Source organism: Camarhynchus parvulus, chromosome 21 (assembly GCF_901933205.1).
Source record: "Camarhynchus parvulus chromosome 21, STF_HiC, whole genome shotgun sequence".
NCBI classification, from domain to species: Eukaryota; Metazoa; Chordata; class Aves; order Passeriformes; family Thraupidae; genus Camarhynchus; species Camarhynchus parvulus.
Window position 1 is genome coordinate 6,057,220 of NC_044591.1, and position 26,260 is coordinate 6,083,479.

Genomic DNA, 26,260 nt, shown 5'->3' on the forward strand with positions numbered 1-26,260 from the left:
ATTTCCCAATCCTAAATTCTGTATTTTCCTGTTAATTCCAGCATTTCCAAGTCCTAAATTCCTGTGAGTCCTAAATTCTGTATTTTCCCATTCATCCCATTATTTACCAATCCAATAAGTTGCTCTGCATTATAAAACACCAGCAAGGCAAACTCTGAGAGGGGAAAAAGGGGCAGGGCACACAAAATAAAAATACAATTGTGCGGTGCAGGGCTCTAGATCAGGTCCTGAGCAGCTCATGGTTTATAAAGAGGTAAAAAATGCCAGTTTCTGAGGTGACAGAGGTTCCTGTTTCTCTGTTTAATATCCCTCTCTACCCCTGCATTCCCCAAAAACAGGAATTCAGGAGCACAGAGATTTAACAACCAGCAACAGACACAGCAACACCCAAAATCTGCTTTGGGGGTGCATTCCTGAGCTGGAATTAAAAATCTCATGGCTCCACTGGCAGCTTTGTTAAAATTCATCAGAAGATGCCAAGTCCCTGCCTGCCAGGCTGAAGAAAAAAAAAAAAAAACAACAAAAAAGTTAAAATATTTCAGTTAAAAGTTAAAAGATTTCAGTTAAAAGATTTCCACACTGAAACTGAAATAACAGAGTTTGCCTTGACATTAATTTAAGCCTGGTTTCAAAAAGTCTCCTCACCTATAGGGGAGGTTAGGCCAGGATTGATAATTAACATATCTTAAGTTTTATAATATTTATTCATGCTATTTACAGTAATAAGTGCCATTTCTATCTTTATTTCCTCCACTCCCTGGGGTTTTTTAAAATGACAGGTGACAGCAGACTGATGGCTCTTAAGTTAAAGGCAAGACTAAGCTCCAAAAATCTGATATGGGCTGAGAAATCCTAGCCTTGGCCAAGGACAGAGCCCAGTGTTGACAAAACACAAACTTTAATTACCAGTAATGCACAGCACAAAATAAGCCAAACAAGGAATGGATCCAGAACAGCAAAGAAAAGACCCGTGGCTCATTTAAAAACAACAATCCAGCCTTTTTTTTGTTGGTTTTTTTTTTTGCTTCCAAGACTTTTGCAAAGACCCACAAGGCCATTTTCATCCAACAAAACCTAAAAATAACTCTGACTCCAGCGTCCTATCACTAAAATAATCTGCATTTGTGATTCAGTTCAACTCTAAGGTCACACAGAGATGTCCTGGTAACTTCCTGAGCAGTGCAGAAGGAGGGAGAGGCTGGAATTGTACGCAGGGAGACCCCAGGGACTCACCTCAGCCATTTTGGGATTCCAGCCCCCGTGGCCCTCCTGCATCTCCCGCAGGATGTCGATGTCCAGCAGGCACTTCACCTTGTCCCCGTGCTGGAAGGGATGTCTGTCTGTGCTCTCCTTCCTCTGCAGCTCAGCTGGTTTCCCTGGGGACAGCAAGGACAGCACCCACAGGCATGCAGGGCGCACTCACACACCCTGGGTGCCTTACAAGGGCTGGAAATTAACTTTAATTGGGGCAGAATTGAGCAAAACCCTATTCATGCCCTATACACTCTATAGGGCAGCACCCACAGGCATGCAGGGGGCACTCACACACCCTGGGTGCCTTAAAAGGGCTGAAAATTAAAATTAATTCAGGAAGAATGGTGCAAAACCCTTTCCATGCCCTATACACTGTAGGGCAGCAGAGAAATCAGTAGGATTTAACTCTAATAATATTAATAATTACATGATACTACAGTTCTATTTTACAAATTTACAATTACAATTCTATTATAATTACACTGTATTAAAACCCCTTTTCGTGCCCTATACACTCTACAGGGCAGCAGAGAAATCAGTAGGATTTAACTCTAATTATATTAATAATTACATGATGTTACAATTCTATTTTACAATTTACAATTTTACAATTACAATTCTACTGTAATTACACTATATTAATAAAGCAGTGTATAATTACATAATTATAATGATGTATATTTTTATACATAGAAAATATCATTTATATGTAAATATTATATTTTATATGTATAAAAATATAGAATTACACGATATTAATAAAACAGCTCTAACAAGAGCCATTTTGTCCCTCTGAGTGCCTCTCAGGCCGGGGCAGACACCAGGAGCTGTTCTTAGCAATCCCCTCACCCACAAGTGCTGTTCAAACATGCCCACACAGCACCCAGAATTAGTTCTCCCCTCACAGGCAGGCACAGAATTCACTCTGAGGAGTTCCTTACCCTCCCACCCATCCCTACCCCTGGAATTGAGCTCCTCATCCAACCCTTCCCTCCCCTCGTGCTCTTGCCAAGGTGCTCAGGGAGAGAAAAGTTTGAGCAGGAAAAGTCAGCCTGAAAAATTTTGTCTGATAAAAACCCTGATTGTGCTGCTGCAAACACCAGAACAGACCCCTCTGTTTTTCTTCGGGGGAACCAAAGATGGTCCCTGCACCTCATTAAAAGAAAAACAACCCCACAGCCAAATGAGTAAAAAAAGCATCAAGTCCAAAAACACAGGGAGTTTTCTTGGACTTAAGAGGAAAGGGGGATTGCAGCAAGTTGCCAGTTCAGACATCACCTTTTCCCATAATTTTTTCTAATTTTTGGCTGTTCCATTCTCCAAACTCTCCCTTTGGTCACATTCCCCTTTTGGCTCCACCAGGAGAGTGTTTGCTCTCTAAAAGCACAGTGAACACCAGCTTGCCTGAAGAATGAAAAGCTTTGCATTGACAAATGTAACAGAAGTGAGAGAAGTTGGGTTCTCTGTAGCAGAGAGGGAATTTCCTGCATTTCCAACAGAGTTTGCATTCCTTGGGATAGAACTGTGGGCGTCTGATGGTTTTAACACTGAAAGTCCAAACTATTCCATGAATCACTCTGAGATCAAGCAGGATGTTTGCACACAAACTAAATTCTCTCAAATAATGCTCATTATGTGGGAAATTTAGAAAATCAAGAGGTGGTTTTGTCTTCCAAACAAAAAATGGCTTCAGCGCCAACAGCCGCTCACAACTCCTCAACAAAGACTTTACTCAGCAAAGATTTGTCTCCAAACCCACCTAATTTCGGGAGGTGCTCCTTGTAGTAGAAGCCCCCAGAAGCCTCCACGGTACATTTGAGGTCCACTTTTCCCTTGTGGCCCACCCTGTAGACGTTGGTGGTTCCGTCTGCCCAGGTGACGCTGGCGACGCTGCGGCCGGTCTCCACGTCCCAGCCGCGGATATCGACCACGCGGCCGGTCTTACCCTCACCCCCTGAGGGCACAAAAAAGTGCAAATCAGGAAAATTGGATCATGAGACAACTCATTTTGGGTGATTAGGAGGGAATCTCTGTGTTAAAAGTTCATTTTGGAATGATTCTGTGGAGGATTCCTGGCGTGCAGGAGCATGGCCTAGTTGGGGAATGCACACATGGTGTCATGGCACCACACTGTGGCAACAGAAATACTCAGCAGTGCTGCAAGATCCAGGATCCAAGTGCTAAAATCCACCCAGAATCTTTAAATCTCTCCCCAACACCATCTGTGTGCTGCAAGATCCAGTATCCAAGTGCTAAAATCCACCCAGAATCTTTAAATCTCTCCCCAACACCATCCATGTGCAAGATCCAAGATCCAAGTGCTAAAGATCCACTCAGGATCTTTAAATCTCTCCCTAACCCCCTCCATGTGCTGCAAGACCCAAGAGCTAAAGATCCACTCAGCAGCTTTAAATTTCTCCCCAACCCCATCCATGTGCTGCAAGATCCAAGATCCAACTTTTAGAGATCCTTAAATCTCTTCCCAACACCATCCAGGTGGGGGAACATCAAATAAACTTGGTTTTCCTCAAGCAAGGAGCTTGAAGGATCCAGAAGAGGAGGAGGGATGTGGGGAGGTGGATCTGGCCGGGCACTGGGACTCTGATCCAAGAGACAACACAGTGAAGGCAATCGGGGTTTGCAGATTCCCAATTTGGGCAAGTCCCAACGCTTCCCCAGGACTTCTCCAAACAAGGACAGCAAGATCTGTCTCGCTGAGGAACTTCTGGTTGCCTGCAAAGTCCTGAAATCCAACACCTGAAGGAGCTGAACTCCTCATTCATTAGCACAATGCAAATTTTTTTGGGTTTTGCTGAAAGTTCTACTCATGACAAGCCCATGGCTGTGGATGGGGCAGCTCCACCAAAACCAGAGCCAGAATTCTTGCAATATTTATCTTAACATCTTATTTTTCACTCCCAGGAAGATATTTAAATGATTTATCCAGATTTATCCAGAACCAGTGCTGGAGCTATAGTTATCCAGTTAAATTCTGGGTTATCCCATTTAAATCCTGTTTAATTTCAGATTCAGTTATCCCATTTAAAGAAATTAAATTCTTAAGTTCTTTTTTCCCAGCAGAGAGCAGCTGAGGGGTGAATTTAGGGTTCCTCTCTCTGCTCCTGCTCATGGAGCTGCTTTCAGGTCAGCAGCACTGTCAGCAAGACAAGTCTCAGACATGTAAATGCTGCTGTGATCTCCAGAGGATGGATAAGCTCTATTGAGAATAAGCTGATTATTTACTCTCAGACCCTGCAAGGATCCACATCCTCCCCTGAACCCAGAGCTGCAATAAATGGCAGAGTCAACTTTGGAAACCTTTGAACTTTTGACTTAATTCTTCAGGGGGAAAAGGAGCTGTAAACATCACAGGGTGTGTGCAGGGCTCTGGGACAAAGGGGCAGGAAAGCTCCCTCAGTCCTGGAGCAATTGCTGTCACTGACCTGGGCACAGGCACTACACCCCAAAAACAGTTTAAAAACACATTTTTGTCCTATTGCAGTCTTAGCCTGAAGGTTTCAATTCCTACAGAAAGCAGAACAGGCACTACACCTCAAAATCAGCTAAAAAATCATATATAAATAAACAGCTATATATTTTTAAATAGATACATATATAAATAGGGATAAAATATAAATATAAATGAGGAATACAAAATATAAATACGAATTTATAAATATAAATATGATCGATAAATATAAAATAAAATATGATAATATAAAAATAAATTTAAAACAAAATTTAAATTATAAAAAGAAAATATAAATATAGAATATGAATTAAAATAAAAATATAAAATATAAAAGTAAGAATACATAAAATATAAATTAAAATGAAAATATAGAAGAAAATTAAAACATTAACTATTAAATAAATTAAACTATTAACTATAAAATAAAAATATACTAAAAAATTAAATATTTTAAATCTATATTTTTAAAATATATATAAAAAATCAAATTCTACAGGCCATCCCAGAGGCAGCTTACCATCCTGGTTGCCCCACTCCCAGTCAGGCCCACGGACCACTTTAGCCCCCTGGAAAGTCCCTTTTAGGGTGATGCGAGTCAGATTCTGCCGAGGGCTCACGAGGACCCTGCAAAACCAAAACCAGAGGAACAAATGGATTTGTTGTTGTTGCAGAAGTGCCAAAGCTCTGCTCCAGCTCAGGGCTGCACCACGAGGACCCCCCCCCTCACTGCAGGGTCATGACATTTTTGGGGTGGCCCTGCAGGGAGGCAGGGATGGAGCTCAGCACGTTCTGCAAGCAGAGAACCAGAGCAGCTCAGAGCAGCAGGGCTGTGGAATTCTGGAACATTCCAGGCTCCCCCAGACCTGCCCTGCACCCCCAACCCAGCACAGACCCCCCCAGTGCAGGGAGAAGGAGAGAGGCACCTACGTGATGGTGAACAGGGGGTCTGATGTCCTGTTAAAGCAGCTCCCAATGCCCATAATGTCACTGAGGCAGCCCCTCTGCTGTCCCCAGGCTGCCACAACGGCTTCTCATCAGCCAGCAAGGCACCAAAACCCACAGGGACTGCCTGGCTGCTCACTCAGGGTATAATCCAAAAAGCCACCAAAATCCACAGGGACTGCCTGGCTGCTCACTCAGGGTACAATCCAAAAAGCCTTCTCATCAGTCACCAAGCCACCAAAATCCACAGGCACCTGCCTGGCTGTTCAGCCAAGGTACAATCAAAAAAGCCACCAAAATCCAGAGAAACCTGCTTGGCTGCTCAGCTAGGGTACAATCCTTTTTCAGAGTACAGTCCACAAAGCCTTCTCATCAGTCACCATGTCACCAAAATTCCCAGGGTCCTGCCTGGCTGCTCAGGCAGGGCAAAATCCCTTTTCAGGATAAAATCCACAAAGTCTTCTCATCAGCCACCAAAATCCACGGGGACTGCCTGGCTGCTCAGCCAGGGCACAATCCCTTTTCCAGGTACAATTCAAAAAGCCTTCTCATCAATCACCAAGCCACCAAAATCCAGGGGAACCTGCCTGGCTGCTCAGCCAGCAGGCACAATCCCTTTTCAGGATAAAATCCACAAAGCCTTCTCATCAGTCACCAAAGTCCACGGGGACCTGCCTGGCTGTTCCCCCAGGGCACAATCCCTTTTCAGGGCACAATCCCTTTTCAAGGTACAATCCCTTTTCAAGGTACAATTCCTTTTCAGAGTACAATCCCTTTACAGACCACAATCCCTTTTCCAGGTGCCACAATCCCTTTTCTAGGTGCCCCAACCCATGCCCCCGGAGCCAGACAGGCTCTTCTTGGCAAGCCCCAGCCCAGACAGGGCAGCCCAAGTTCAGCAGCTGCTGCACAGGGCAAGGGGAGGGGAAGCTTCCTGGGGGCAGGGCTGACCTCAGAGCATTTCTTTTCCATCTAATACCTCCAGAGGGAAGATGGAGACTCGGGAGGATAAAAAGCTTAGGCTTGAACTTCGTGTTTACTTATCCAGCAAATGCTTAAGTCTTTTATTTTTCTGAACCTGTGGTTTACAACCCTGAGGGTTTCAAAAGAGGGAGGGACTATTTATGCCTTGCTGTTATAATGACTAATAATTTATATTCATTAATTAGCCAGGCTGGAGCTCAGCAGGAGGAAAATGTTTGGAGGGTTGAGATTTTGTCTGCTTTAAGCACCATCAAGGCTGGATATTGTTATGAAAGAAGATAATGACAGTGGAGGGGAAAGCTCAGCTATAAAGAGCCACTGCTCAGCATTCATTTTACTGCACTGTCAGGCACTACAGACTGGCTTCAAAAACCAGCATGGATTTCCTCTGAAATAGCCTGGATGTCTTCACTGCATTTTGTTCAATGTTTTTCCTAATAATTTATCAAAGATGTCTGAGCCAAGCCCTGAGACAAAGTGATAAAAACATAATTCTCTCTTCCGAAGCCTCCTCTCACAAGGGATGGGATTCAATGCAAAGATTCTTAGCGATAGTAAAATAAAGCACCAAGCTGAGCTTAAGATGTTTAAATAGCAAAATATCCACCCCTCATCCTATTCTTAGCAGAAGTTCCCTTTTTGGATTATCATGTAACAGTAGTCATCCCCCAGCTCAACCCTCTCACATTAACCTGCCACCTCCTCTGAAATTTGTGGATGGAGACCAAAAAAACAAAGCTGATCAATTTAGAAAGCTGAGTTTCCTTAAAAAAGGAAATTGTAAGAAACTCCATCTCCTGTCCTGCTGAAATTCTGGGGCCAGAAGTGCCCTCCTTCCCCAGCCTCACCGAAATTCTGACCCTGATTCTGATGCGAGCACCAAATCTCCTCAGCCAAAGATTCTTATCAAGGTTTTAATCTAATTCAATGTTTTGCTCCAAATACTGGGTAACAACCAAAGTTACCCAGTGTGATGCAAAAATACCCCTGGGATAAATTTAATCACCGTGCTGCTGCCTTTAGTAACAAATTTAATTACGACAGCACAAGTCTGCAGCCATTTCTGCCCTACAAATTCCAAGGATATTAAATTACTGCAGGGCCCAGGAAGCACTTGGGAGCATGAAGTGTCCAGAATGAAGCTGTGGCTCTCTGGGAACCACTCCCTGGGGATGTTCTGCCTGCTCAAGCTTCCCTGAGGTGCTGATTTGGGTTTTGACATCCCTGAGCTGCATCCGGAACAGCAGCATCACCCCTGCTTTAAAGAGAGGGATGGGACATCCAAATCCACTGATCTGGAGAAATTCAAACAAAAACTACTTGAAATTGGCAGCAGCAAGCCAGAGCTCCTTCACACCAGGCCTGGTTGATGTGTTTAGTGGATTTTTTTCTGCTGCAGAAAGTTCATATCTGAATAAATAAACATAAGAAACATAAATAAGAGGACAAGGAAGCAGAAGGGATGAGACCCTGTAATGTGGCAGCCCATAAATATCACATTCATCCCTCCAAATTGACTGATCTGGAGAAATTTAAACAAAAACTACTTTAAATTTGCAGCAGCAAGCCAGAGCTCTTTCACACCAGGCATGGTTGATGTGTTTAGTGGGATTTTTCTGGTGCACTAAGTTCATATCCGAAGAAATAAACACAATTAAGGGGACAAGAAGCAGAAGGGATGGGCACCCTGTAAGGTGGCAGCCCATAAATATCACATTATTCCCTCCAAATCCACTGATCTGCAGAAATTTAAATAAAAACTACTTTTAAATTTGCAGCAGCAAGCCAGAGCTCCTTCACACCAGGCATGTCTGATGTGTTTTGTGAGATTTTTTCTGCTGCAGATTTCTTCTTCTTATCTGAAGAAATAAACACGATTAAGGGGACAAGAAGCAGAAGGGATGGTCACCCTGTAAAGTGGCAGCCCATAAACCTGTGATAATAAATAAATAAATATCACATTAAACCTTCACAAAGGCACAGCCCTAAACCAGATTTTCAACTCCTGGGAGACACAAACCCACATCCCTGCCAGGACACACAAAGATCCACCTCCAGAAAAGCCAAAACACGAAGATCTCGCAGGAACTACAGACAAAAGTGACCTCAAAGCAAGAAATTCCAGGTTTTCTAATCCCCCCAGCAAAGCTTCTCCTGAAACTCTTCCAGCAGAGGATAAAGGAGGCACTTCTGACAGATGGCTGCTGGCTGCTCAGGCAGGAACCAGACTAAGATCAGGATCACAGAAACCTATTTCAGGAGCTGCCTTTACCCAGATTTTTTTCCCTTTTCAATCCTCTCCATCCTTGACAGGGCACATTTATTGACAAAGCAGGCTGTAACCTTAAAACACATCCATTTATCAGTGTTTTTTTGGTAATCCCAAAGTAATTTGGCTCACAGAAACCTATTTCAGGAATTGTCTTTACCCAGATTTTTTCCTTTTCAATCATCTCCATTCTTGACAAAGCACATTTATTGACAAAACCAGCTGTATCCTTAAAACACATTAATTTATCTGTAAAAGCTGTGGGATTTTTGGTAACCCCCAAAGAAATGTGAATCACAGAAACTATTTCAGGAACTGCCTTTACCCAGATTTTTTCCTTTTCAATCCTCTCCATCCTTGACAGGGCACATTTATGGACAAAACCAGCTGTATCCTCATAATACATTAATTTATCAGTGTTTTTTGGCAATCCCAAAGAAATCTGGATCACAGAAACCTATTTCAGGAACTGCCTTTATCCAGATTTTTTCCTTTTCAATCTTCTCCATCCTTGACAAGACACATTTATTGACAAAACCAGCCTTATAACACATCTTTATCAGTAAAAACTGTGGTTTTTTGGTAACCCCCAAATTAATTTGGATCAAATCCTGCACTGGAAAGCCACAGCAGGGAAGATTTCAGACCAAGGCTACTCAATGGGAACTAAAAAGGTTCCTGCAGAGAGTTTTTCACTCAGAGATGTTCACACAGAGCATTTAAAAGCAGAATATTGCACTGAGGAGACGCAGAAACACCACTGAGCACACAGTGAAAATGTCATTTTATCATCCTCCAAAGTTCATTATTAGCTCAAAACCCTGCTAAAGCTGGTTCAGGGAAGGTTTCTCTTGCTTGAAGTTTTGATCAGGTAATTCCAGCAAAGATAAAGATAAAATATGTCATTGAATATGTCAATATAAAACATGTCAATCCCTGTTCTAGAAATCAAACAGAATAATCCAAATTACACAAGGGAAGCCCCAGTGTGAAAATATCCCTTGGTGCTCATGGTTGGGGCTTTTTAGGGAGGCACAGGCAATTTATCTGGCAAATCATGGTGGCTTTTTCCCTAAAATAAGATTTCTCTAAAGTAAAATATCAATCCATTAATAGATTAAAAATAAAAATCCATATTAATAAATTCATTTGATGACAAAGATTCCTCACCCAAGTTTCTTAGCTGAAACTGCCACTGCAGATTAAAATAAATAGTTCATAAATACCTCCTGCTGAGGGGGTTACTGTGTTAATAATATGCATTATTTATATTATTGCCCAGAAATCAAACACCCAGTAGTTGTCACTCAGCTGCTGGATCAGCTCAGCTCTCACAGCCACAGATGGGAATTTAATTTGGATTATTAAAACTGCACAGACCTAAATCAGAGCACACACTTGTTCCTGGATCTGATTTCCAACTCCACCAGCCAGAGCTGGTTTAGGAATTACAGCTGAAAAGAACTGCAATTTCTGTTTTGACTACAGGATAAAGCACAATGGGAGAAAATATTTGTATTTCTTGTGCTTGATTACACAAAACATTTCCCTGTGCAGCTCGCTGGCTCCTCCAGCTCCATTGTTTGCCAGGAAAAAAAAAAATAATTAAAAACAAGGCTTGTGAAAAACCACTGAGGTTGTGATTTATTGGTGAGAAAAGGCTAGAAAATAACCTGGGGAAATTATTCCACATCTGAAATTCAGCCCAGCCCCAGCCCTGAGCAGGTGATCCAAGCAAAATGTTGGTGCTGCGTGGGAATAGAACAACATGAATATTTTCTAGGAGATTATCTCAGGTTTGATTACAGAAACCTATTTCAGGAACTGTCTTAATCCAGATTTTGTCCTTTATCCAGATTTTTTTTTTTTTTTTTTTTTTTTTTTGCAGAACTCACCAGAATGTGCCTGAATTTTCCAGCTCTAAGAGAAAACTGATGAGCTTTGCTTTGCTGCCCTGCTCACAGACACTGATTTATCTCCCAATTACTAAGCAAATATTCAGGAAATGGATACACCAGATCTGGAAAAAGCCCTTCAGTAAAACTCATCCTTTTAAGCCAAGGATGAGAAGCTCTCCCACAAGAGCCATAAAATCCAAACTAAACAGGAAATTAAAATAATAGTAAGTATTTATTATAGTTATTATATAAATATAATGTATAATATATAATATGTAATATATAATATATAATATATAATATATAATATATAATATATAATATATAATATATAATATATAATATATAATATATAATATATATAATGAATACTAGATAATATTTAATAATATATAATAAAATATATAATAGTATATATAACATAATATAATATAATATAATAGTATATTATATTATATTATATTATATTATATTATATTATATTATATTATATTATATTATATTATATTATATTATATTATAGAAATATAAAAGAAAATTGTTTTTCTCTTTTTGTGTTTAAGGAACTGCCAAATGTTTTATCTTCTACTTTACTTAGAAGGAAAAAAAAAAGGAAAAGGAAAAAAGAGAGATAAGTGACTTAAGCAATTATAAAATAAATAAAAATAACAGTAAAAAATAACAAATTAGGAGGTCAGGAAGAGATTACCTCAAATAGCAAAATGTAAAAAAAAAGTCAGCACTTCCTACCCCTTCAAGTTCAAATTCAGGTCATTTTAGGAGCTGAAATAGCTCTGCAGGTAAAGGTGCCTGCAAAGCCTCTTTAGAGACTGATGGGAACCCTCTGCAGGGCCTGTCTGGGGTTAAATCCCCCTAAATCCTGCATTAAATCCCCCTAAATCCTGAACCAGTGACCTGCTACAAACAGGGAGGGCCCTGGCAGAGCAGCAGGAATTTGTGAGGGACCAAAGGATCCCAAATCCCTGCCAGGGAAAGGAGGAACCTACAGGAGGCTGACAAAACCCAAAATCCACACAGCATTTACCACTGACTGCTTAAATACTCTGATTTTCTCTTTTTGTCCTTAAGGAACTGCCAAAGGCTTTCTCTTCTACCTTATTTAGAAAGAAAAAAAGAAAATACTCTGATTTTCTCTCTTTGTCCTTAAGGAACAACCAAAGGCTTCCTCTTCTACTTTACTTAGAAGGAAAAAAATAAAATACTCTGATTTTCTCTCCCTTTTTCTTTCTTCCTCTTTTTTTCTTTTCTTTTTTTCCTTCTACTTTACTTAGAAGGAAAAAAAGGAAAATAGTCTGATTTTGTCTTCTTATCCTTAAGGAACTGCCACAGGTTTTCTCCTCTACTTTATTTAGAAAGAAAAGAAAATTAGAAGAAAATACTTTGATTTTCTCTCTTTGTCCTTAAGGAATTGCTGAAGGTTTTATTGTCCGCTTTATTTAGAAGGAAAAAAAAAAAGAAGAGAAAAGAAAAGAGAGAGATGAGTGATCTGAGCAATAGTCCCAGTGAGTCATAGGCAGAAAATTTCAGTTCTTGAAAAGATCTGCAGTGCCTGAGGCAGGGACTGACAGCTCAGAGCTGCTGCCTTATGTTTATATTTTTATTTTATTAATATTTTTATTTTTATATTTTTCTTTTTGCTCCCTTTTTTTACGTCTCTTTTTCTTTTCTCTTACATGTTTATATTTTTATTACTTTTTTATTTTTTATATTTTTCTTTTCCCTTATTTTCTCTCTTTTTCTTTCATCTTATATGTTTATATTTTTATTTTTATTAATATCTTTATTTTTATAGTTTTCTTTTCTCTCTTTATACGTCTCTTTTTCTTTTCTCTTATAGGTTTATATTTTTATTTTCCTATTTTTCTTTTCTCTTATTTCTTTACGCCTCTTTTTCTTTTCTCTTATACTTTTGCTTTATTTCTATTTTTTATGTTGACATTTTTCTTTTCTCATATTTTCTCTCTCTCTCCCTTTCATCTTATAGATTTTATTTTATTTCTATTTTTATTTTTGCTCTCTTTTTTATGTCTCTTTTTATTTTCTATATTTCTAATTTTATTTCTATGCTTTATTTTGACTTTTTCTTTTCTCGTATTTTCTCTTTTTCTTTTGTCTCATATGTTTATTTTTTTTTTTTTTTTTTTTGCTCCCTTTTTATATGTCTCTTTTTCTTTTCTCTTACATGTTTATATTTTTATTCCTATTTTTTTTTATATTTTTCTTCTCTCTCTTCCTTTCATCTTATATATTTTATTTTATTTCCATTTTATATTTTCTCTCTCTCTTCCTTTCATCTTATATATTTTATTTCATTTCCATTTTTATTTTTGCTCTCTTTTTTTATGTCTCTTTTTCTTTTCTCTTACGTGGTTTATATTTTTATTTCTATTTTTTCATTTTGACATTTTTCTTTTCTTGTATTTTTCTCTCTCTCCCTTTTACCTTATATGTCTATATTTTATTTCATTTGTATTTTTATTTTTGCTCTCTTTTTTATATGCATCTTTTTCTTTCCTCTTATATTTTAATATTTTTCTTTTATTTTCTCTCTCTCTTCCTTTCATCTTATATATTTTCTTCTATTTCTATTTTTTATTTTGGCTCTCTTTTTTTTTATGTCTCTTTTTATTTTCTATATTTCTTATATAGAAATATAGAAATATAATATATTATATAATATATATAATATATAATTTTATCATTTTACTTCTTATTTACTTATATAATTTTACTTCTATTTTTTTATTTTGACTTTTTTTTTTTTTTTTTCCCCGCGGAAGGTTCTGGAAGGGAGGGAGCACTCACGGCTGGGAGTGGGCGGTCTCGTAGCGCTCGAAGGCGTGCGCCAGGTCGTGCTTGTTGTTCATGTAGCACTGCGTGCACAGGTCGTAGTCGAAGCACAGCTTGCACTTCCACCTCATGCCGCGGATGCCGTGCTTCTTGCAGCAGTCGCAGATGATGTTGGGGTGACGGACACCTGGGAGAGGGAAAAGGGAATGGGAGATCCACACGAATTCCAGGGAAAATCAAGTTTTTAGAATCACCCTTCCGGCACTGCAAAGTGCCAAAGCCTTGCAGAAAAAGGATCTTTGATATCCACACAAATTCCAGGGAAAATCAGGTTTTCATAACCACCCTTCCAGCACTGCACAGTGCCAAACCCTTGTAGAAAAAAGATCTTTGAGATCCAAACACAAATCCAGAAAACATAACCACCCTTCTGGCACTGCAAAATGCCAAAGCCCTGCAGAAAAAAGGATCTTTAGAATCACCCATCAGCATTAGAACTACTGGCAGCATGCCAAACCCTTCTAGAAAAAGATCTTTGAGATCCACACAAATTCCAGGGAAAATCAAGTTTTCATAACCACCCTTCTGGCACTGCAAAATGCCAAAGCCCTGCAGAAAAAGATCTTTAAGAGCCACACAAATTCCAGGGAAAATCAGCATTTTAGAATCACCCTTTTGGCACTGCCAAAATGCCAAACCCTTCAAGAAAAGGATCTTTGAGATCCACACAAATTCCAGGAAAAATCAGCATTTTAGAATCACCCTTTTGGCACTGCCAAAATGCCAAACCCTTCCAGAAAAGGATCTTTGAGATCCACACAAATTCGAGGGAAAATCAGCATTTTAGAATCACCCTTTTGGCACTGCCAAAATGCCAAAGCCCTGCAGAAAAAGATCTTTGAGATCCACAGGAATTCCAGGGAAAATCAAGTTTTTAGAACCACCCTTCCAGCATTGCAGAGTGCCAAACCCTTCTAGAAAAACATCTTTGAGATCCACAGGAATTCCAGGGAAAATCAAGCTTTCATAACCACCCTTCCAGCACTGCAGAATGCCAAAGCCTGCCCCAGAAGAGCCTTTGCAGAGAGGGAAACAGGAATGTCCTGGCCATGGCCAGGTGGTGCCAAAGGCCGTCCCAGCACACGGGACAGGGACAGGAGGTGGCTGTGCCCCTGCTCCAGCAGAGCCTTTGCACACAGAGAAACATTACATTAAATTCTTTATAAATCACACAGACACGTACAAGCAAGGCTCTAAATTACTGCTGGGTTATTTTGCCACCAACAAATCCCAGCATCGCCGTGCAGGCAGCGAGCAGAGGCTGGCACAGGGGCCGTGGGGCAGGAATGGCAGTGCCAGGGGCTGTGCCCTGCTGTGCTCACCTATCTGGGCGTTGTCATAGAGCAGCAGGTCGTAGGCCCCCTGGAAGCCCGTGCGGTAGTTGGTCCTGTTGCCCTGATCCCACTGCACCACCACGGTCTTGTCGGGCGTGGTGGGGCTGCCCGTGCGGCCGATCTCCACCACGGTGCCCACGTTGCCCTCGCCGCTGTCCTGGCTGCCCCACTTCCAGTCCACTCCACGGACTACCCTCATCCCCACCTGCATGCTGGCATGGGGCTCCAGGTCCATGGATCTGCACGGCAAACCCTACGAGTGCTCCTGCAGAGGGGTCTCGGAGACGGGCGGGGTCAGCGGCAGCATGGTCAGCACACCTGGGAGGGAATAAAACAACAGCAATTTAAGGGGTGATGCTCCACACATCACATCTCCCACCCAGAATGGTCTGCCTCCAGAAACAGCCTGACCTGTTGAGGAGATAAATCTGTTTTATTCGCTGTGAAAAACGCGTATTTTATGATTGGCTTTTGGCAAATATTCAAATGAATATCATATGTGTTATGTCAGAAAGTGATGCTGTATTAATTTTTTTGGCAGTCTGTTAAATATAGTTTTAGGTTATAACAAAATGTTAAAAAAAACGATGCTGTGTAGGATACTTTTTTAAAGAAAGGACTTGTAGCGAGATAGCGGCCACAGGACACCTGAATCTTTCAGAGAAAGAGAATTTATTGCTCCATTATCAGAAGAAACTTCCTCCTGCCTCACTCAGCCATGAAGACAATGTCAGGATCCAGAGGAAGAAGCTGACACTGACCAGAGTAAATCCTGTATTTGAATGGAATTTATGCATCATGGATGAGGTGTACAAATTTGCAACAGGTTGTTGTTTTTAAGGGTTAATCCTCTGTTAACCTGTGTCCTTTTTCAGGCTTATTTTGCCCAGAAAGAGGTACCCAGACTGTCCATAACTCTTTGTTCTTAGTGTCTCATATTGTCCTAATCCAAATTGTCCAGATTATTATTACTGTAATTAAACTGCTATTTTTATAACCATTTTATTATTATTAAACTTTGAACATTTTAAAAACAATTGATTCCCGTTTTTCACATTCAGAAATGGGATTCTCACAGCTTAAGCACTGATGGGAGTGACAGAAAAACTAACCAGGATTCCAAGGTTCATCAGCATCTGCAATAATATCAAAAAACTTCTTCCAGAGAGCTGTGCATGAGGGAAGAGAAGTGGGCAAGGAATCTACAAAATTCCAGTACCAGCCCTTGATTCCAAACTCAAGAATGAACATAGAGACTCAACAGCAGCAGAAACAAGCAAGCACAGTCAATAAAATTGAAAGAAATGACCAAGAAAACACCAGCAGCAGGATTTTAGCAAGAAAAGTGAATTTCAGTCAATTTTTCAGGAAGTCTCCTCACATGCATCTCATCTTTTTACAGCACTGTCAAGTTTCACTTGCCCTTCAAGTCAGTTTTGGTTTTGATTTGAGGATACAGGAAGTTTTAAAATTTGAAAAAAGCATGTGCCTGTTTTCCCCAAGTCAGGGCAGCTTTTCAAAAACATGGTCAATGTCAGATTAATTTCAGTCCTTTCCTGTTATTTACCCACGAGCTACAGCAGGAACAGGGCAGGGCTGCTGCTCCACCTGCAATAAACCCAGCAGATTTAGGGCTGGGATCACTGAGACAGGGCCAGCCCTCCCGACTGTTGCCATGACAATGGCTGAATGAGGTGAACACCACACAGATGCAGCACATCCTCAATTCTGAATTCAATCAGATTCTTAAATCAAGCAGATTCTCAAATCCTTGTTTCTCTCTTTACCAGCACAAGACAGACAAGAGGAATGTGGGTTTCAAGATGTAGCATCCTTGGGTATCCCTGGATCTTCCTCCTGAGCTATCCACAACACCCAGATTTCCTCAAAAATTGAAAAAAAAAGGCCCAAGAGGATGCCAAGGGATGAAAAATGCAGATGGCACCAGCAGAGCTCCCCCAGTGCCAGGACACAGAGGGAGGGGAGCTGCTCCAGCCGAGGGGATGTGCTCAGCCCCAGCAGCAGCTCTGGGCCCTGGGATGTGCTGGCAACGCTGCCACCCACCAACAAAAACATCTGAAACCACCAAACCCTAAAAATAAACCCGTCCTCCAGCCAAACACCCCCTTTTGAATGCGTGGAGGAGTGGTTTGATGCAAAACCATAAAAAAAAAAATGTACATTTGCAGTGTGAGCCTGATCTGTGCTCAGCCTCAGCCTCTTCCTGTCCTCACTGCTGCGACATCCAAACACCTGGCACAGCAGGACAGCATCAAAGCCAGCTGTCCTTGTGAACTCCACATCATCCTCCCTCACCATCATCACTAAAAGTCACCCTGGGGACTCTTTCATTTGTTTTTGTGGGGGTGGATGTCACATTGCTGAGCTGGAGGTGCACCAGTGTTCACTGTCTTTGTGAGAGCAGGAATTATCAAAGAATATCCTTTGTGAGAGCAGGAATTATCAAAGAACATCATTTGTGCCCCACAAAGAGCAGGAATTATCAAAGAATACCCTTTGTGCCCCACAAAGAGCAGGAATTTTCAAAGAATATCCTTAATAAGCCCACATTTCCCTGCGCACCTTCCCACAAATTCTGGATGCTGCTGGAGCTCAGCTGCAGCCCTGTGGTGCTGAAATCCTTCAAAGGAGCTGCCAGTGCTGCAAAAAGCACCAGCAGCCCTTGCTGGCTGCCCTGAGGATGCCTTCCTAACCTGAATATTCCATTTTTTCACACAAGAAGGCACCGAGTGCATCCTGCACTCCCATCTCCTCCTCAGGGGAGATGCAGAACAGGAGGAAAAAGCTGCTCAAAATCTCAGCATTATTGACTTCCTAAGCGGGAATGTTTCACTCACTGAAGCAAATACTCCTCCCTTGATGCTGCCTGGGCTGTAATTATTCCAGGTGGAGCTGCCAGAAATAATTCAGAAAGGAAAACATCGGTTTCCCATGGGAATTTCAAGTAAGCACGAAGGAATAATCCAGATTTCTGAATCCTCATCTAACATTCTGACCTTGCCTGCTGTGACACAGGAAAGAGCAGCCTCTCAGTTTCAGGAAATCCCACTAAAAGTTAATTGGAAGAAAGGGAAATACTCCAGCTTTCAGCCCACAAAATTTAAGCTGCAGTAATTGTGGCAACTTTCTGCCAATATTTAAATATTTCAGCCCAATTTCCACCTGGTGGGAGGCAAAGGTTGCTGCTGGTGTGGCCCCACAGCAAACAGAAGCCAGTGCTGGAAGCAGCTGACAAAAATCATCGCCTGGTGATCACATTCTTTGAACAGCATGGTAAACAGAAGGTATGTTTAAAAGAAAAAAAAAAAAAAAAAAAAGCTTTTTTTTCCCCTTTACACATATTTTGCAGTTTGAATTGTCTTATGGGGAATTGCTCTACTTTAAAGAGATTTGCCCATGCAGGAGATGCTTCCTCAGGTAATTTCAAATCACATATTTCTCCAAAATTCCCAATTTCCCCAATTGATCAGCCCCCAAATCAGCCAGAATTACACTGAACATTTGAAAATAACATCACTGCCCATTTCTTACTCTTTTCATGCTCTTTGACTCTTCCAGTGCCATTAAATAAAGCCTTACCAAGTCAGTAGAAGGGCAGATTAATCAGCTACCACCACTGGAAAGCTTCAAGACTTAATTTTGCATATCCTCACATCAAAAATATCAACATAATTTTGGTGTCCTGGCTGAAAGGACACCAAATTAAAAATTTAATTCATATTGAATTTTAATTTTAATTCGATTCAAATTTTAATTCAATTCATATTGAATTAAAATCTGCTGGGTTTTAGCACTTTCTCCACTATTTCAAGACTTAATTTTGCATATCCTCACATCAAAAATATCAACATAATTTTGGTGTCCTGGCTGAATTAACCAGCTCATGTTGAATTAAAAACTGCTGGGTTTTAACACTTTCTCCACTATTTCAAGACTTAATTTTGCATATCCTCACATCAAAAATATCAACATAATTTTGGTGTCCTGGCTGAATTAACCAGCTCATACTGAATTATAAACTGCTGGGTTTTAGCACTTTTTCCACTACTCCTGTGAGCATTTCCCTACAGAAATAAGGCTCAGCAGGGTTTTCCCCTCTCCTGACACAAATTTCACAGCTCAATGCACCATCAATTATTGTTCCCTACCTGCAAGGCAGAAATAAACACTTTTGTGTTGTTTAATAACACAACCAGGATCAAATACCTCTGCTCAAGGCTTTCAGCTGCTAAGTTTATTACCCAGGTTAGCATTCATGGCAAAAACCTGCAATTCACACAAATATAGTTGCTGTTAGAGAAAACAGAGCAGGAAAGCAGCAAAAGACACAGAAAATCAATATTTTTGACCACTACCATATGGTGAGTGCCTTCGAGCAGAAAAGCTGGGGCTGCCCCATCCCTGGAAGTGTCCAAGGCCAGCTTGCACAGGGCTTGGAGCAGGAAAATAGGATGGGATTTAATGTCCCTTCCAGCCTGGAATTCCAGGAGATTCCCCTGCAAAGCCTCAGTGACACTTTTCTTCCTTTCTCCTTATGCAATCAGGAATTTTGTTTGGTCTAAAATGGTGCAAAATGGCATCCCTGGCACAGGGGAGGGAGGCAGAGAGGAGCAGATGCTGCTTTTGTGGCTTAAATACCAACAGCAGATAAATGAAGCCATTTTAATGATTAAATCAGTCTGAGATGAAATTTAAAAATCAAATATGGGGCAGCTGCCACTGGTGAAACCAATGAATAAAAAAAAATAAAATCCTGAGTGAGGTGGAATCATTTCCAGGGCCCAAACCTCACGTGCTCCCAGAGTATATTTAACTGTATTACATAAACAGAATAAAGCAGGTGATTAATAATCCTCTGCTCAGGGATTAATATCTTGTCATTCCAGCAGGAGAGCAGGCACAGGCACATCCTGAAACACAAGGGAGGAAATGCTAAAAATAACCAGCCAGGCTCAGTCCCCACCAAGCATTTTATCTCTGCAATCAACACTTGGCCTTTACAAATGCCAGCCCATTGATCTGTTTTGCCCAAATTGCATTTTCCATTTCGTTTTTACACTGGTTGTGTTCTGGCACTGAGTTGTTTCTTTCCCTTTCAGTAATATTTGAGTGGTTCTCACTCAGCTTTTTCATCTGTTTCTTCACCTTGTTAAAGGATTGTAGGTCTAAAGGAAGGACCAACAAATTTATTAATATTCAGGAGCTTTGTGCAAACTCTTCATGGTTTCCTAAAAAATGGACATAAACCAGTAAATTTATTCATTTCACCTTGTTAAAGATGTAGCTCTAAAGGAAGCATCAGTAAATTTATTAATATTCAAGAGCTTTGTGCAAACTCTTCATTCCAGCGTTGTGGTTTCCTAAAAAATGGACATAAACCAGTAAATTTATTAATTTCACCTTGTAACTTTATTAATTTCACCTTGTAAATTTATTAATTTCACCTTGTTAAAGGATTGTAGGTCTGAAGGAAGCACCAGTAAATTTATTAATATTCAGGAGCTTTGTGCAAACTCTTCATTCCAGCATTTATTAATTTCACCTTGTTAAAGGATTGTAGGTCTAAAGGAAGCACCAGTAAATTTAATATTCAGGAGCTTTGTGCAAACTCTTCATTCCAGCATTCTGGTTTCCTAAAAAATGGACATAAACCAGTAAATGTATTAATTTCACCTTGTAAATTTATGAATTTCACCTTGTTAAAGGATGTAGCTCTAAAGGAAGCACCAGAAAATTTAATATTCAGGAGCTTTGTGCAAACTCTTCATTCCATCACCTTGGTTTCCTAAAAAATGGACATAAACCTCAGAATAAATGATCTAAATAAATTATCTCCCACCTAAAGGTGGAAAAAGTGAGAGAGAAGTTACCCATCTTAAATTTCGGGTTCATTGTGTGTGAGTATGGCAAAAGCTGCAGTGGACACAAACACTGCACTGAGCTGGCCTTGAACCTTCAATTTAACTCAGATTTCAACCCCCCTGTGATGAGCACAGGCACAGGAAAGTGAACCCGCTCCAAAAATGTAACACTGATCCGCACTAAACCCCAGCTGGCTGTGTCACTGAGAGCTGGGCACCAAAAAGGGCTTTTTGTCAGCAGTGAGCACCAGAATTAATTAAACAGAGAGTGACAGCGATCGCCCCGGAGCAAAGACACAGCAGAGTGTTTTTCATGAATCAGCTCCCCGCTAACTGCAGGGCTAAACCATGGAATGAATCTGGATTGCACAATGGTCAATATTTGCTTTAAAGCACTGAAATGCAAACAGCACCTTTAGGAAACACCAGCAGAAACCACAAACAAGCTGTGGCACAGCACAGGGTTTGGCTGGGATTCCTTCATTTCCTTCCCTGCTCTGGGTTTGTGACCAAAACAGGGCTCACAGGGGGGTTAAACTGGGGCTGAACAATCCAAACCTCTCCCGGTTTTCCCACTGAGGCTGAGGGTGCACGGGAATTTGGAAAGGAGCACCCCGAGGTGCTCAGCAAAAAACAAAAAACAAAAAACGGGAGAAGAAATAGAAAAGGAGAATGTTTGGAGTCTCTTTGCTTCTCCAAATAATTCCTCACCTGAGGAATTCCTTAATTTCACCTTTCCAGTCCTGTTCCCTGCCTGCCAGGGTTAACCCACCCCACACAGCAAAGTGGAATATCTCCTGCCATCTCAGGGATGCTCAAAATTCACATTTCTACATCAACATCAATCAAACCCCACAAAAGCACAAGTTCTCCCTACCCGCTCCTGCTCCACAGGAGAACTTCAGGCTCCAAATTGCTGAGATCAGTGCTCGTGTGGCCAGTGGAGAATTGGAAGTGATTACAAGTGAAAGTTCACACTGGGCATCTCGTGGATCTCTCTTATTACATCCCATGAGATAACTGCTCATTGCTCATGATGAAATTTCCTTCTGGCTTTTGATGAACTGTGTTCTTTCCAGGAGGGAGGAAAAACAGCTCCAGCCATTTGCTTTAATTGGAGCTGACAGTTTGCAGATTTGAGCCTGGAGCCTTGAAAAAGCTCAGCAGCTGATGAGAATCCACTTTTTCCTCAATAGCAGATCTCTTGAGTTAAATTTATATCGCTTTACAACAAAAACAAATACTCCCTGCCCACACACACAAGCACTAGGTAATGTTGTTTAAGGGAAAAAAAAACCCCAATTATTTGCTAAGTTTGAATGAAGGTCTTTGCATAGAAAAAAAAAAAAAGGAGAATGGTATTTAAACTTTTCCATGGAAGATCTCTGTGGAAAGGAAAAAAACTCAATATTATTGCATTGAGTGATTCTTCTGCATTTCCTACTAGGAATCACCACCTCTTTTCTGGCCCTTGGCACTAAGAGGTCAACAATCAACCAATTGCATCCCTTTTTTCTATGCCCAGAACAGTGACAAAGCCACAATATTAAAAAAAAAACCCGTTTAATAAAGTCAAACACAACCACCCAGGGCAGCTGGAAAATCTCCACTGCCCTAAGAAGAAGCTAACAGATCCATCAGGAAGGGTTTCAGTGCCCTTTATCATGCCTTGTGGAGAAGGATGGACTAGGTGGCCTCAGCAAAATCCCTTCCAGAACTATTTTCAATCATCTAGAAATAGAGGATCAGACAGAAACATATTCCAACAGTGAGAAATCTGTCTTGGCAGAGGATTTCAGCTGTGCTCTTCCTTGACATTGCTCTAATATATTTCTCAGAGGCAAGAAGACCATCTGGCCCTGAGCTGATGGTGTGGAGCCCTGGTAAAGCTCAGGTCTGCGTCTCTCTCACACCAGCCATCAACTCCTATTTACCACTAAAATCTGATTTCAAGCATTTAAGAGTTCATAAATCCCCAATCTAATGACACGATTGCCTTGCCTGTCCATAAAGTCAGTAAGTGTCCCCCAAAAGTCATTCAGAAATCAAAATCCTGATTCACTGCAGGAGTGAAAAAATCAAGAGGAATTTAACTCTGATGTCCTGAGGGTCGAACAGTGGGGCTGAGGAAACACAGAGCTGCGGCTCACAGGTATTTAAACGCTGGGACCCTCAGCACTGGTGGCACAAAGGGATTATTAACAAAATCCTCTGAGTTCGGAACACAATTTTTCCTCCACCTCCAATTTTTCCAAAGGAAAAGCAGCTCCTTCAGCCTGGCACGAGGGAGCTGGAGCATAAAACCTGCTGGATCCCTGATGAGCCTTGATAGCTCATCCTCCCGACTTGAGATTCCCCTTCAGGCTCCCAGAAGGGTCAGCACTGCACTCCTGCCTGCTTGCAGCCTGCAACTTGCCCTTCGTGTGCTCGGAAAGCAGATCAGGAGCTTCAAACCTAATCTCTGCTGACATGCCTGTGGCCAGGCAGCCGTGCGGGAGCAGAACAAAGCGAGGAGGAGCTCTTGCTTCCTCACTCAATGAGGTTTGGGGGGCAGCACTTCCATCAGTTCACCTCCAGGTCTGTGCATTTCACAAATCCAAATATTTTCTCTGTGCTCTGGGGATTCTGGAGAATCCAAGAGCACCCTGCAGATGGGAAATGGAGCCTGAGGTACACGTGGGACTGGTGGCAGAGCCATGAGCAAAGCTCATCCCAACTCCGAGCTCTGCTCTCCACGGCCTGGTCACGGGAAAAGAAGGAAATTTCAACCCTTAATTCCCTTGGGATTCCATCAGGGAATGTGGCTCAAGGTCTAGGATCAATCAGCTGAATATCCTGCCAGCACATCAATGGAACTTCGCTGATTCCATACTCCAAACTAAATTCTGGAGTGCTTTTCCTACAATCTTGGAAATTTCAAACACTACTACAGAGGGAAAATAAATCTTGAAATTCTGCAAATCTCCCACAAAACAACGGACTGCACTTTCTCTTTGTTTAAGGAGAATTCAAGGATCTCTCTCCCATCAGAGCTTCCGGGGAGAGTGTGTGGAAAGGTGAGAGAACACTGTATTACAATTCCGGCCCCTCCAAGAACACCCTTGACAAGCCATGAGTTAGAATCCCAGAAAAACAGCCAGAACTCAAACAGGACTCTCCATTCTCTCCCTCCCTGGAAAACAGGAACTGAAGGGAAAGGGCAGGACCAGAGCTGCCATTCAGCACAGCCCTGAATCCTGCCTGAGCCCAGGAGCACTCCTGGAGCAGGGATGATGAGCAAGGCAAACAGATTTGATGGGAACAGGCAGGGACAACACGACTGTCGTAGACATCCTTTTCACTAAAACCCTTTCTTTAAGATTTTTTCCTTCTGGGAAGCTGAAGCCCCAGAAACAAAAGGTAAACAATAATTATCTGCTGCTGTGGAATGCAACAGGGTGATCCAGATGAGTCTGGTGTAGATGTTTTAGTTCAGTGACCAGTCACAGCAGAGCTAGCTCTCGCAGTCTGTCAGAGAGAGCTGCCTTGTTATCATTCTTTCTTTCTATTCTATTCTTAGCTTAGCAAGCTTCTGAAAAGCTCTCCTGCTTTTTCTTTTTAGTATAGTTTTAATAGATGTATATATCATAAAATAATAAATCAAGCCTTCTGATAACAGAGTCAACCAGCTCGTCTCTTCCTTCACCCAAGACCCCTTGTGACAACCGTCACAAACACGACCTCAAAGCCTTCAACTCCAGAGAAACCACCAGCAGCAGCCTCTGCGAGCAGCAAAATCAAACCTGCACAAACACCAGGCAGGGGATGAGCTCCTTTCTGAGGCAGCAGCCACAGCTCTGAGCATTCTGTGCTCCTGGAGCCACCCACTTCCACATCAAGGCAGCTGAAAAAGCTATGGACATCCCTCTTCCCAAGAAAAAGGGAAGGAGACAACTGCAACCGCCACACTTACAGCACTCCCACGGGTTTGGTTTTTTTTTTCAGTTTCCCAGACGTTTGACAAAGTTTTAGAGGAAAAGGCATCCCAGTTCTTCCAAACAATCCCAGCAGTGCCCATTGCAGACCAAAGCAGGAGAATAACAGATTCCTCATGCACGAATTTGGCACAGGATTTTCGCAGCCACAGAGCTCCAAACATGCACTCAAAATAAATGTCAAAACATATGATGCTGTACGGCAAAATCAGAATAAGCAGAGAATTGTGCTGAGCCAAGCATCACACAAATATGAAGCTCCTTCTGATGGCAGTGACTCACAGAGCTGTGCTGTGCAAAGAGGAAGGCATGGGAAACACAATCACCTTTGTGAAGCCTAAAAAGGAAATAACTCTTCAATAAGACAGAGCCTGTGGTGATGCTGTTAAATGACAGTTTGTTAATAATGCTGCAGGCACCCTAAAGAACTCCTGCCCTTCCAGCACAGAATTAAATCAGTCTGAAAAACAAACACAAGGTACTGAGGATACACCAGTGGTAGAGCTGAGACTACACAGAGTTACCCAAATACTGCCCTGTAAGTCAAAAAAGAACTTTTTAAAGGAACCACCATGTGCCCAAAAGATGTCACCTGCTCCATACACAAACCTAGACACCTACAACTCAGAGCAGAAAGCAAAGCTCAAAGCAAGGCAAGAACTTCTCCAGCTCTGGCAAGGCTGTGGAAGCTTCCCCTTTCACATCTCCATTATCTACTTGTCACACAGCATCATTCCCACCATAAAAATGGGGGATGTGGGTTATTTACAGCAGCTGCATCCCTTGGCAATTCACTCCTCCAGATCCTGAAACCATGAATGAAAAATTCAACAGGTAATCAAGCACGGAGGAAGGTCCTAGAAGGATGAACAACTGCATCATTCTTCACAGCAAGCAGTTTCAGGAAAGCAGGGAGTTGCTAAACAGAGGAGAAATAAAAATGGTCTCTCACTTGAGCCAAATACACTCCTCCTATAGCAACAGAGAAGTGCAGAGGATGTCATGGGGCTCTCAGCCAAAAAGAGAGAAGGTTCAGCAGTAAAGCCAAGCTCAAGTGACCTCCATGAAGGTGAGCCAGGGCTCCCTTGCTTCTCAGCGAGGTAGAAATCAGAATTTGTGACATTCAGAAAGTAATTCTGCAGCTGAGCACGGGCAGTGAAATGAGAGCAAACACCTCCAATGCCTTTAGTACAGCTGCACCAACTTCTCTGGCTTCATTCTAGGTTTATTCTGGGTTTATTCTGGCCTCCATTCAGGCAGACTGGAAATACAGAAACACGCGAGAGAAAAAGCCACACGTGCCTCAGCTCCGAGCTTCCTTCCTCACACGCTCCAGGGAAAACGAAATTCCCGGCAGGAATGAGCGCTCCCAGCTCGGGC

The 26,260-nt window shown here is 41.6% G+C and overlaps 1 protein-coding gene across 5 annotated transcripts in view; it reads right to left on the minus strand.

The window, feature by feature from the left end:
* MIB2 (mindbomb E3 ubiquitin protein ligase 2) overlaps positions 1-26,260 on the minus strand; it is a 44,066-nt gene that overhangs the window by 16,811 nt on the left and 995 nt on the right. For all 5 annotated transcript variants that reach the window (XR_004061337.1, XR_004061338.1, XM_030963936.1 and 2 more), the window contains exons 2-6: positions 15,013-15,342; positions 13,646-13,817; positions 5,244-5,350; positions 3,014-3,208; positions 1,234-1,376 (exon numbers count right to left, since the gene is read on the minus strand). Coding sequence is in view for 3 of the 5 variants with exons in the window: in XM_030963936.1 (XP_030819796.1) it covers positions 1,234-1,376; positions 3,014-3,208; positions 5,244-5,350; positions 13,646-13,817; positions 15,013-15,259 (864 nt within the window). In the remaining 2 variants the exon portion in view is untranslated. The remainder of the gene's footprint in view (positions 1-1,233; positions 1,377-3,013; positions 3,209-5,243; positions 5,351-13,645; positions 13,818-15,012; positions 15,343-26,260) is intronic.